Genomic DNA, 13470 nt, shown 5'->3' on the forward strand with positions numbered 1-13470 from the left:
GATGGGTGGGGGAAAAACGGGGAGAAAATTTGTAACTCAAAATCTGGCGGAAAAGAATGATGTAAATCAGAAGTTAATAAAGCATTTAAAAAAAAAAAGCCCAGGGGTCAAGTGACTGAGGGGTGACATGAAGGAAACAAAGCAGACAGAAGATTCTAGACTCCTATTTTGGGGACAAAAAGGAGCAAAGCATGGAACAGGAGGAAGACAGTGAAGTCAGAACTCCTGCACCAAAAGCTTCGAAGAAAAATATGAGCTGGTTACAGGCCATAGAAGACCTTAAGAAGCAGATAAGAGAAGTGGAGGAAAAATTGGGAAGAGAAATGAGAACAATGCAAGAAAATTATGAAATAAGAGTCAACAGCCTGACTGAGGAGAATCACACCTTAAAAAATAGACTAACTCAAATGGCAAAAGAGGCTCAAAAAGGCAATGAGGAGAGGAATGCCTTAAAAAGCCAAATTTTCCAGATGGAAAAAGAATCTCAAAAGCTCACTGAGGAGAATCATTCCCTCAAATTTAGAATGGAGCAAAGAGAAGCTAGTGACTTTATGAAAAATCAAGATGATGTTAAATAGATCCAAACAAATGAAAGAATAGAAGGCAATGTGAAATATCTCATGGGAAAAACCACTGACCTGGAAAATAGATCCAGGAGAGATAATTTAAAAATTATTGAACTACCTGAAAGCCATGATCAAAGAAAGAATCTAGAAATCATCCTTCAAGAAATTCTCAAGGAAAATTGCCCTGATGTTTTAGAACCAGAAGGCAAAATAGAGGTTGAAAGAATCCACTGATCACCTCCTGAAAAAGATCCCAAAAAGAAAACTCCTAGGAATATTATATGCAGGTTCCAGAATTCCCAGATTAAGGAGAGAATATTACAAGCAGCCAGGAAGAAACAATTTGAATATTGTGGAAACACAATCAGGATAACCCAGGATCTGGCAGCTTCTACACTGAGGGATCAAAGGGCCTGGAATATGATGTTCCGGAGGGCAAAGGAGCTGGGATTAAAACCAAGAATCACCCACCTAGCAAAACTGAGTATCATGTTTCAGGGGAAAGTATGGTCATTCAGGGGAATAGAGGACTTTCAAGCATTCTTGCTGAAAAAACCAGAGTTGAATAGAAAATTTGACATTCAGATACAAGAAGCAAGAGAAGCATGAGAAGGTAAACAGGGAGAAGAAATCATAAGGAACTTATCAAAGTTGAACTATTAACATTCCTACATGGAAAATGATAATTGTAACTGATGAAACTTTTCTCAGTATGAAAATAGTTGAAGGGAATATATATATATATATGAGGGCATATGGGCATATGAATACATATGTGAATGTGTGTATATATGTTTACAGGTATACATGGATAGAGGGCATAGGAGCAATTTAATAGGAAGGGATGATACTTAAAATGTGAAATTAAGAAGTGAGAGAGGAATATAATGAGAGGAGATGGAGAGAGACAGAATGGGGTAAACTATCTCATTTAGAAGAGGCAAGAGAAAATGGTTACAATGGAGGGGAAGAATAGGAAGGCAAAAGGGAATGGGTCAGCCTTAATCTCATTTAATTTGGCTCGGGCAGGAAATGAAATACACACTATATAGGGTATCTCATCCTACAGGAGAGTAGGGGGGAAGGGGATGAGAGGAGGGATGATGGAAGGGATGGCAGGCTGGGGGGAGGGGAATTGGAAGCACCCACTTTTGAAAAGGGACGGGATCAAAGTAGAGAATAGAACAAGTGGGAGGTGGGATAGGAGGGAGGGAAATATAATCAGTCTTTTACAATATATCTACTATGTTAATGTTTTGCATTAGGTACACATGTACAATCTATACTGAACTGCTTATCTTCCCAGTAAGAGTGGGTGACAAGGGAGGAAGGGAATGAATCTGGAATTCAAAGTTTTAAAATCAAATATTCAAATATATATATATATATATATACACTATTATTAATACTATTTTACATGTAATTGGGAAATAAGATATATAGGCACTGGGGCATAGAGATCCACCGTGCCCTACTGGAAAAGTCAAAGGAGGTATGGGAGAAGATATGGGAGAGAGCAGATTGGAGGAAGGGATATCCTGTGCGATTGCTATTTTGGGGTGGTGGGTAGGGGAAAAATGGGGAGAAAATTTGTAACTCAAAATCTGGCCGAAATGAATTATGTAAATCAGAAATTAATAAAGCATTTGAAACATGAAAAACAAAAGCATTGAGTGATATGATTACTAAAACACCATCAGTGAGCTGTGAAAGGTTAGAGAGAACAGGAAAATGCCACACAGAAGCACAAAACAATGTCCCAGTTTTCAAGAAGGGGAAGCCAGGTCTAATGAATGTGACTGATTCTTGACAAAATTCTATACCATATTATTAAAGGAATGAGTAGGCAACATTTAGAAAAGACACATTGATCTCTCAGACTGGTAGGACAGTGGAATGCTGTAGACAGTTTACTGAGATGTGAGGAAAGCCTTTGGGAAAGTCCCTTATGCTCTTTTAGATGAGGTGGAAAAATGTGGATCTGATACATTGGATGGGCTGGCCCAAAAAGTAGTTATTGATGGATCAACCTTGGAAAGAGATCTTTAATGCAAAGGTATTCTAGGGATCTGTGCTTGGTCTTGTGTCATTTTATATTTTTAGCAGTGATGTGGATGAAGTCATAGATGGCATATAAGTGGCATGAAAGGTGGGGAGACAGTTAACATACCAAATCCAGAATCCAAAAATATCTTAGTAGTCTATAATATTGGATCTATTCTAATAAGTTGACATTAAAATAGGGGTAAATGTAGTAATATATTTGAAATCAAATTTGATCCAAAGAAATCAATTTCAAAGCAGAAGAGTCATGGCTAGATGGCTATCATGTGTCATGTTTGCTCTGTTTGGCTGTAGGAGTCAAAACTAAGAATGATGAGTGGAAGTTAAGACAGGCAGGTTTAGGCTTGATGAAGTAAAAAGCTTCTTCACAATTGTTCAGTTGTTTCAGTTGTGCCTGACCTTTGTGACCCTATTTGGGGTTTTCTTGGCAAAGACATTGGAGTGGTTTGCCATTTCCTTCTCCAGTAGATACATTTTGTCAGGCAATCAGAGGTTAAGTGACTTGCCCAGGGTCACACAGCTAGGAAATGCTTGAGGCTAGATTTGAACTCGAGTCTTCCTGACTTCAGGCCCAGCATTCTATCCACTAAAAGCACCCACTCCTCCTTCCTGTTCACAATTAGAGCCAACCAAAAATAGAAACAACCTCCTCCAGAAGTAGTGGGTGTTCCTTCATGGTAAAGCTTTAAATAAAGGCAAGATGGCTACCTGATACAAATGTGGTAAGTAGAAGGGAATTTTGATCCCCTCTCCATATGGATTAGACAACATGACTCTTCCAAGAGACTGATCGGGGGTGGCTAGGAGGCACAGTGAATAGAGCACTGGCCCTGGAGTCAGGAGGACCTGAGTTCCAATCTGGCCTCAGACACTTAACACAAAAACTAGCCGTGTGACCTTGGGCAAGTCACTTAACCCCAATTGCCCTCCAAAAAAAGCACAAAAAACAAAAAATAAACAAACCAAGAGACTGATCTATAAGCTGTGAATTGTTATTCAACAGTTCACTAACTTTTCTTTCTCTAGATTTCTTTGACACCAAGACAAATTACCATCTGGACAAAAGACCCTCTCTAGTTTGGTCATTGTATTCTATAATTAAAAAAACTCTAGAATGTTGAGGCCCAGGATTAGCCCCAAAGACAATGAGGTCTGGGGATAACCTTTACTCTTTGTATTTTACTAGGGCAGTGGTTGGTGGTGGGAGTGTGGGTTGGGAAAGGGCCATGTGGATAATGCCATGTGGTCCAACATCCTGGGGGTGATCTCAGTCTGCCAGGAAGTTATCCTTTTCTGTGCCAGTATAAACATCTGGTACATTATAGGGATTTAATAAATGTTATATTCAATAACTTGTTGCAATCTAATTTCGTTAACACATTCAGACTCAGAAGCAATAGGTTTTACTAAGTGAAGAATGTACATAGTGTTTCTAAGACTTCATACAAACCTTAATCCCTCCCCATCCTTGATGTAATAGAAAATCCACAGGTGAAGGGATCCCAGCCTTAAAGGGGAATCGCAAGAGGAAGTCCAACTCAACTGGATTCAGTTCTTTCTTCATTGATAAAACCTGAGGAAATATGAGTGAGCTCAGGGTTAGGTTGTCACAGTAACAGAGGATGTCTGACATTATTTTAAAAAGATAAACCCTTGACAGAGTCACAAGGTCACTGGGTACAAGGGCTTTCAGACATAGGCATCTCTTACTAGTGGTAATGGCATTCCAATTGCCCCTCCCCTTGTGCTTTTGAAAGCACCTTCTCTTGTGTATGTCTGGGCCTGAGGCATCTGTGCCCATGTCTCTGGTTCCTGGAAGACAGGGACTTTGTCATTTCAGATTTCCTTTCCTGTATTGCTTAGTACTATGTCTGTATACTTGGGGCTAACAGTGTTCTCTGATGGACAGTCAAGGTCCCAGGAGCTCACAATCCCTGTCTTCTCGCTGAAGGCTGGCCACAAGGTCCTCATCTCTGATTCAGGAAAAGGCAATTTCCCAGACACAAAGCCCACTTTTAGTCAGACAGGAAATACTATGGGTATGGGAAGGAAGGCATGCTGTTCTGGTAAGTGACAATTAATGAATGTTACATACAGACAGGAATGAAAAGTTTTAATTTCACCAACAGCAAGCAGAACTTGTTTTTATTATTGTTTCATTGGACCTCACTAACTTAAAAGTGGGACTATTTATATTAGGTTTGGGTTGAAGTCTATATTCACACTATGTATGAAGTTTAAAGTTTGTTAAATAAATTTACCACATAAATAAGATTGCAGAACTATTTAATGCAAAAGTTTGTTAAATAAATTTACCACATAAATAAGATTGCAGAACTATTTAATGCAACAGAATGTCTTTAGATAATAATAGGGCTATTTGCTTATTTAATTTAATTTAATTGGGCTGTTTGCTTATATCAAACGAAACCCATTCATTCCCTTAAAGAGGCATTAGATTTGGCAACACTTTGTTAGCAGTTGGTTGGAATTTGGTTATTTCCTTGTCACCTTCTTCGCTGATCCACCATCTTGAGGCCATCAGTTGGAGGCATTCCCAGTATGGAATCTCTCTGTATTGACACACATCACATTCACTTCTTTCTCAGGTACACTGAAAGGTCAAGTGACTTGCCATAGTCACTCAATTAGACTGTGTCAGGGGCAGGACTTCCCACCTGGGTCTTTCTGACTCTAAGGTTGGCCTTCTACCCATAATGCCACACTTTCTCTCTTAGATTTACAGTATGTACTTAAAAAAATAGTGGTATTTATTTTAAAATTCTACTAGGATTTAAACTGTTTTTAAATTCACCTTCCTTTTTTTTTTTGGTTACTTTTTGGAGGACGGAAGGCAGGGCAATTGAGGTTAAGTGACTTGTCCAAGGTCACACAGCTAGCAAGCGTTAAGTGTGTGAGGTTGGATTTGAATTCAAGTCCTCCTGACTCCAGGACCAGTGCTCTCTATATACACCTAGCCTCCCCTTAAATTTATCTTCCTGAGGGGGTGGCTAGGTGGCACAGTGAATAGAGCACCAACCCTGGAGTCAGGAATCCCTGAGTTCAAATCTGGTCTCAGACACTTAACATAAAAATTATCCGTGTGACCTTGGGAAAGTCACTTAACCCCAATTGTCCTCCAAAAAGCAAAAAAAAAAAAAAGAATTTACCTTCCTGAGTTGATGTTAGTGATATTTCATTAGAAATAGCCCCAAATGTGTCTAAGACATTGCATTACCTGAAATGCAACCTGTGCCAGAAATATGAGCTTGTCTCTCTCAAAGAGTCCTCGAGCTGTGTACATGTAGACAGAGTAGGTGATTTCATCTGTCAGGTTAATCACTCTTTGCTTTACCTCATCAGCTGGCATGGTCCGCTGAATGGCTTTTTCAAAGACCACATTAAATGCCTGACCAGAAACAGTAAAACCAGAGAAGGGAATGAGGTGGTTGAACATCTCACTGCTTACCTAGATAGAAAAGGAGTGCCACACTCCGCCCCTGGTGTCAGGTTAAATCAGATTCCAGAAGGAATGGCACAGTGAGGAAGTTAGTTTGGCTTAGAACCCTGAGTGCTGGCATGACTTGGAATGGTTCTGATAAGACTTAAAATACAATGGTCCTGTTTGTGCCACTGACCCACAGTGGCTGGGCATACATAAGACATTCACCTCTCCACCCTGGTCTGAGAGATGGTACTATGTAAGCCCTAGCACTGATTATGGGTGACTGAATTCTGAGAACCCCCAGGCAGGACCTCAAAGAAGGATGACTAGGGCCAGTACCTTCAGTGAAAACTGATAGATGGGATTGATTTTATTGAGATCATTCAGAATAAAGTACAACATGGATGCCCTCTCTGCAGCTGGACGGTAGTTTTCTCGTGCTTCATTGATTTTAATTTCTGTAGCTTTTGCTTCTCTCACCTTAAAGCAAGGAGAAAAAAAAATCCTTAGTGAAACTAACATATGGAAAAAGAACCTGAAAAGCCAGATATCCTGTGGGGACAGGATCTACCAGTCCCCTCATTTTATAGGGGAGGAAAGCAAGGCTTGCAAAGTGAAGAAACTTGCATTGGATTTGGACCAAGATTCTCTGGTCACAGACACAGGTTTCTTTCTACCATACCAAACTGGCTCTATCTCTCAAAGTTCTAAGGAGGCACAATAGAGGTAAGATGGAATTTGAGGAGGGTAGGTAAGCCACCTGGGCCCCACCTTTACCCTCAGACCAACCCAGGCAAACTGTTTGCTCTTTTCTTTGCAATTTCATCAGGAGATTCTCCTTTGCCAATAAACTCTAGGATTTTATTTTAAATAAAAATAATAAATAAATAAATAATAAACTCTAGGAGTTTATTTTAAATAGTTTTTGCCCTAACCCTTTTTCCTTTGTAAGGAAAAAAAGCCTTTCCTAGAGATGGTTTCTTACTCTCTCCTCAATTTCATTGGCTGTGCGCTTGGTTGTTTCCAGATTTTCCACTAAGGCTGTGTCTCCCAGGAAATTTCCTGATGCAGCAGATAGACGGGCTAGCAACGAGTCTTCTAGTTCTTTCAGGACAATCTTAAATTCGTTTTGAGACTTGGTGAGTTCTGCCTAAAAAAATTGCATACATCCAAGAAGAACAATCAATGATCCATATGTTTGTTTTTTCCTTTTAAAGTTAACACTTTCTGGGTAAGCAATTCTAAAAATATAACAAATTAATAAAATAAAATATACCAGTTAATAACAGACTCAAAAAAGATTGTTTTAAATTACTATGAATAAGAGAAACGTAAATTTCACACCTCACACCCAGAAAATGGGCAAAGATGACATAAAGTGGAAATAGTTAATGTTGAAGGGGTCAAGGAAACACAGTTGGAGCTAACATTTACATAGTGTTTACTATATGCCAAGCACCATGCTAAGCACTTCAAAAATGTTATCTCATTTGATTTTTACAACAACCCTGGGAAGTAGATGCTATTATTATCTTTATTTTGAAAATGAGGAAACTGAGGCAAACAGAGGTTAAGTGACTTGTCCTGGGGTCACCCAGCTATTAAGTGTTGGAGACCAGATTTGAACCCAGGTCTTCCTGACTCCAGGTCTGGTACTCTATTCACCATGCCATCTGGCTGCCCACTACTGCACTGTTGATGGAGCTGTGAATTGGTTCAGCAATTCTGGAAAGTATTTTGGGATTATGCAACGAAAGTGATGAAAATGCCCATATCTTTTGACCCAAAGATCCCACTCCTAGGCCTATACCTCAAGGAGACCAAAGATAAAAAGAAAGGTCCAATATTTACCAAAATATTTATAGGAACTTTTTTTTATAGGAGTAAAGAACTGGAAACAAAATGGATGCCCATCAATTAAGGACTGTCTGAACAAACAAATTGTGGTACACGAATGTGCTAATCAATGTGAAAATCACAGGAAGGTTTGTGAAAACAACTGACACTATAACAAGAGAAGAGAAGGGAGAGACGGTAAGGGATAACTAGAAAGAGGTCTCCCAAGATGACAAATCTAAAGACATAAGTTATAGAGATATTAATTAATATTAATTATAAATTAATATTAAAAGGTTAGAGAGAGGCCTAAAAAAGATCATCAATCACTGAGAAGGGCTTGGGTAATGCATTCACACAGAGTTATAACTACGGTGGGATAACTGAGGCTTTGCTACAGGGTAATAAATTTGTTGGGGGAGCCAACAGCCATTTTTGGTCCTTAAGCAGTGTAGCAACAGAGTTTAATACCTAATCAGCAAGAATAATTAGGTAAATTAGGAAACTGCCAAATAGAAGCTTCCTCTTTCCCTGCTTTCCCCATCCCATAGGTGACTTCATGCAAACTGATAACAGTGGGCAGTAAGCAGAAAAATCCAGTTATGATATTGTACAGAATGGTGACAACAAGAAATCCAACCTGAATTCCCAATCTTGAACCCTGAAGAAGAGATATAAGAATGCACCCCCTCCCTTCTTTGTTGGAGACTGGAGGGGGACTGTGGATTTAGAATTCTGGCTGTACTAACAGATTTGATGGAAATGTTCATTTTTCTGAACTATTTAATTATTTTCTTCTTTTTTATTCTTCATTGGAAGGGATAGAACTCTAGGGAGTGGAGGGATAGATTAGGAAATTACAGTGATATAAAAATATAATTCTCCATCTAAATCTGGCCCTGCATCAGAATAACCATGGAGATAAAGGCACTTTCCCAGAAAAGTGGACACTTTCTACTAGGGAGGGAGAGAAGGAAAGAGGGAAAGGAGAAGGTGGGGGAAGGAGGGAGTGAGGGGAGAGAGGATGGAGGGCAAGAAGGGAAGAAGGAGGAAGGGAGAGAAGGAAGGCTTTATTAAGTCTTTATGCTAAGTGCTGGGGATAGAAATACAAGCAAAAAGAAAAGACAGTCTCTGTCCTAAAAAATTTGAGATCCTAATGGGGAAGACAACATACACAAAAGAGACCTGAAAAGCGAGGAAGTGGGAATTATGAGGATCAGGGATATGATTTTAAAGACTGGCAGTCAGGAACAAGGCCTGGAGGACTGAGGTAAGCTGGCCTGGGCTCTTCCACTGAGTCTAAAGGAGGAGTTAACCCCTGGGGTGCGGTGGGGTGAGGCTGTGAGGGAGGGGGTCAGGACTTGTGGACGGATATTTCAGGGTGAGCAGGCTGCAGGGATGGCAGCTCCAGGGCAAGAAGGCCTCAGGAGCTGGAGGAAGTTCCCGGATGAGTCAGCAGTAGAGGAGGCATCGTTTTGAAGTTCAGGAGGTCAGGAAGAAGGCCAGGAAGAGAAGGAATTTAACATGCAATAATTAAGTACTTATGAACAAGGTACTATTGAGGTGCTAGTAATGCAAAGACATAACTGCTCTCAAACAGTTTACATTCTACTGGAGAGCATGTAAACAGATAAGTAAATACATGGTGATTTGAGGGAGTAGCTAGGTGGTGCAGTGGATAGAGCACTGAGCTTGCAATGAGGCAGTCTCATCTTCATAAGTTCAAATCTAACCTCAGACACTTACTAACTGTGTGACCCTGGGCAAGTCACTTAACCCTGTTTGCCTCAGTTTCCTCATCTGTAAAATGAACTAGAGAAGGAAATGGGAAATCATCCCAGCTTATTTGCCAAGAAAACCTCAAATAGGGTCATGAAGAGTTGGACATGATTGAACAACAATTTGAGGAAGGAGACAGCACTGATGAGGGAAGGATCAAGGAGGGCTTTGCATGGGAGGTGGCCTTGATGGAAACTAAGGGCTTTAATAGGCCAAGACCCAGAGGTGGTGCTTTCTGGATGGAGGATGATTTATGGAAAGGCAAAGATACAGAAGATGTAATGTCAAGTTCTTAGAATAGGGAGAACAAAAGGGGAAGAAATAAGTATTTATGGAGTGCCTAATATGTGGTGCTTTATGAATATTATCTTATCTTCCCCTCAGAGCAAATCTGTGAAATAGGTGCCATTATGATTCCCATTTTACAGCTGAGGAAACTGAGGGTGACAAAGTGACGTGACTTGTCCAGGATCACACAGCTATTGAGCATCTGAGGCTGAATTTTAACTCAGGTCTTCTTGATTTCAGGTTCCAAGACGTTTCTGCAGTAGTATAAAATAAGTCCAGAAAGGAAGACTAGAGCCAGGTTCTGGAGGGTTTTAAATGTTGAGCCGAGGAGTCTGTTTTCATCTTAGTGGCAACAGTCACTGAAGATTTTTGATCCCTGGGAGGTGGTTAGACCTGTGCTTTAGGAAGATTATTTTGGCTTCCATGTAGAGGATCAATTAGAGGAGGGAGAGGCAGAGATACTGATTAGGACCCTATTGCAACCATCCAGCTTAGAGGCACTGAGGATCCAAACTAGAACACTGGCTATATGAACAGATAGAGTCTTATACGAGAAATATGGAGACAAATTGTCATTACTGTGATCCTGCCCCTTCAAATGAAGTAGCCATTTAATTTAAAATTACATTTGTGAGGCAGATGACAAGATAAATGGGAAAGAAGTGACTCACTCTGTTGTAAGTGAAAATATTATTAAGCTTGATGAGATGAGCACATTCAGCAGAAAGGTAAGAAGGCAGGCTGGGTCTGTAGCCACCATGACCCCTTCCCTCAGCTTTGCCACTCCTTTCTACCTCTCTTTGTGAACATCCAGCTGCCTTCCCCACACTACTTTTGCTACCCCAACTGATGTTACCTTCAGTTCCTCAAGATCTGGTCGCTCTTTGGCCACGACAGCAGCCAAAAGTTGATCTTCCAGACCATCCCGGGTTACTAGAAAATTGATGAGGGTGCACTGAGCCTGCATCTCAGGCTTATAATGTGGATTAAAATACTTGGTGTGAAGGATTAGGCGGAAATTGGGATGGTATTCCACTTCTTTATCGCCTACTTTAATGTATCTGTGGGGTTAATAAAACAGATATTCAGCCATATTGCCAGATGTTGACATGCATAAAAATTATCTTTTACTTTCACCATGTCTACTAACCCTTTCCTTCTATGAATAGGACACAGCACCCCAAAAGAATCCACCAAGTTATCTTGGGTTCTTTTTTTGCTGCTACAACCCACAGATAAATTGAGAGGAGATTTTCTCATCAAAGTTCTCTTCCTTTCCTCCATTCTTTCTAGTTTATTTGGTGACATTCCTTTCAAATAGGGATATAGATTATATAACAGTAGACATAGTTTTAGGGGCACAATTAAACTTTCTTAAGAGGGATACACATTATATACAGTTGAACTATATTATCATCAAATACAGTTTCATACTGGGTCAACCCAACTGAATTTTAAAGCATTTAGTCCCACTGTGAATGTGTCACAGGTTTAGTTTTAAAATAGCAATTGATCCTTTCCAGATGCAGACCTTTGTCCTTTCCCTTTAATCAGCAGACTTCTAAGAGCTTGACTCTCTGATGATTGTTCTTCTGGCTAGCTCACCCTGCTTCCTCTAGTCCCTGAGGTTCAGCTACTATCTTTAGACCTTCTCTTGCTCACTAGAAGAAGGTTATTTCCTGTTTTCTTTCCATGTCCTCTATTTCAAAGCTGTTACTATCAAATTTTGTGCCTAGGACAAGCTGCACAAAATGAACCCTTAATTAATTTGGGGGCACTGCAGAGAAGTGAATACCTCAAGGTCATTGCTAGGGCAGTGGGGGAGGAGGGAGAAAGCTTCTCTCTTTTAATTAATTATTATTGCTAACTAGGTATTATTGCTAACTTCTGATTGACCAAAAGTGCCATTAATCATCTCTATAAATTTTGTCACCCCTGTAAAAACCCGGCATTAGCAAACCCAAACCTAGTTACAGCTCTCAGATGAATGTACAACATAAGCATTTCTCAGGGATGCTACTTTTACCTTGTCCAGATTAAAGTATAAAAGACTCTTTTCCTTCTTCTATCCTGAACTTCTCTATTAGTGCAATTTCTCTACAATCTATGCCTTTAGGCTTATCATACTGAGAATCTTTTTTCCCCCAACTTTCCCCTACACTCTCTTTTTCTTTTTTTCTGTACAAGCTCCATGGGTGGGGGAAGGTAGCATCTGCTTGTTTCTCTCACTGCTCATAACTGATCCAACTGAAAGTCATTTCTGTCTTCCAGACTCAGACATCAACACAGTGTTTCACTATTCCTCCTTAGGGCTGTATGTTATTATTTGGCTGTTTTCAAAAACAATTTCTTGACAGATTCATAAGCTCTCAGTGTTGGAAAAGTCCTCAGAGGTCTCCTATTATATTCCACTGCTTTCTACAATACCCCTACCTCAACACATAGTCAAAGACCTCCAGAGACTAGGAACTCATTACCTCCCAAGACAACTTTCCTTGTTAGGAAATTTTTTTCTTATGTTTCATCTGAAATTGGCTTTACTGCAACCTCTAATCACTGCCTTCTGGGTCAAATAAAACAAATCTGGTTTCTCTTTCCCATGACGGCTCCTCAGACACTCCTAGATACTTCTCATATATGACATCCTTGATAAGTCTTCTTTTCTTTTTCTCTTCTTGTCCTTTCAATCAATCCTGGCATGGTTTCTAGTTCTCTCACCATCCTGGTCACTCTCTTCTGGACCTACTCTATCACCTAAAAGATGATACCTAGAACTGTCTACTGTCTTGCAAAGGGAGTTTCCCTTCCCCCAAGGGCAGAGTGCAGGGGCACTTCTGTGCCTTAGTTCTCTCCTCTGTGTAGTTGGACTAGATGGTCCCTAATAGTTTTTCTAGCTCTAAACCTTAAGATCCTCTGACCTGACTCATCCAGTACACAATGCTTTCATCAGTACTAAGAATGAGCTTTTTTGAGCCATTGTATTGACTCATACTGAAAAGGGAGGAAGGATAAGGGAAAGGAACTAAGCAATTATATGATCCTTACTATGTGCCAGGCACTATGTTAGGGGCTTTTTACAAATATCTCATTTCTATTTTAAAAATATTTACAAGGATTATCTCATAACTCCACAACAACCCTGAAAGGTAGATACTATTACTACCCCTACTTTATGGTTGAGGAAACTGAGATAAACGAAGGTTAAGTGCCTTTGCCCACAGGGTCACACAGCTAGTAAATGTCTGAGGCTGAATGAGAATTCAGGTCATCCTGACTCCAGACCCAGTATTTCACCCACTGTGTCACCACACTGCCCCTATATTGAACTTGCTGCATTAAGACCCTCTTGTCTTTTTTTTCCACATAAACTATTGTCTATCTACATTTTTCTCCATCTTTCACTTCTGAAATTGACTTTTAAAACTATATGCAGCAAACAATCAAAACAATCAAAAGTTATTCAACATTATTGAATAACAAAGGACAAGCACA

The 13470-nt window shown here is 39.9% G+C and overlaps 2 protein-coding genes across 4 annotated transcripts in view; one reads left to right on the plus strand and one right to left on the minus strand.

Annotated features, from left to right (window-relative positions):
* Positions 1 to 13470, plus strand: part of PGS1 (phosphatidylglycerophosphate synthase 1) — a 108062-nt gene that overhangs the window by 78154 nt on the left and 16438 nt on the right. For 2 of the 3 annotated variants that reach the window (XR_011166084.1, XR_011166083.1), the window contains exons 10-11: positions 7103 to 7214; positions 7957 to 8109. The exons of the other annotated variant lie outside the window; for it this stretch is intronic. The gene's annotated coding sequence lies outside the window, so the exon portion shown is untranslated. The remainder of the gene's footprint in view (positions 1 to 7102; positions 7215 to 7956; positions 8110 to 13470) is intronic. 3 annotated transcript variants of the gene reach the window in all.
* Positions 1 to 13470, minus strand: part of DNAH17 (dynein axonemal heavy chain 17) — a 280684-nt gene that overhangs the window by 34031 nt on the left and 233183 nt on the right. Inside the window, exons 65-69 of the mRNA XM_069076039.1 lie at positions 10835 to 11039; positions 7061 to 7225; positions 6415 to 6555; positions 5869 to 6039; positions 4081 to 4203 (exon numbers count right to left, since the gene is read on the minus strand). Of these exons, the coding sequence (XP_068932140.1) occupies positions 4081 to 4203; positions 5869 to 6039; positions 6415 to 6555; positions 7061 to 7225; positions 10835 to 11039 (805 nt within the window). The remainder of the gene's footprint in view (positions 1 to 4080; positions 4204 to 5868; positions 6040 to 6414; positions 6556 to 7060; positions 7226 to 10834; positions 11040 to 13470) is intronic.

The sequence above is a fragment of the Petaurus breviceps genome, unplaced genomic scaffold, assembly GCF_028583685.1.
Source record: "Petaurus breviceps papuanus isolate PSGF00001 unplaced genomic scaffold, PetGlider_PUasm1.0 90925, whole genome shotgun sequence".
Lineage (NCBI taxonomy): Eukaryota > Metazoa > Chordata > Mammalia > Diprotodontia > Petauridae > Petaurus > Petaurus breviceps.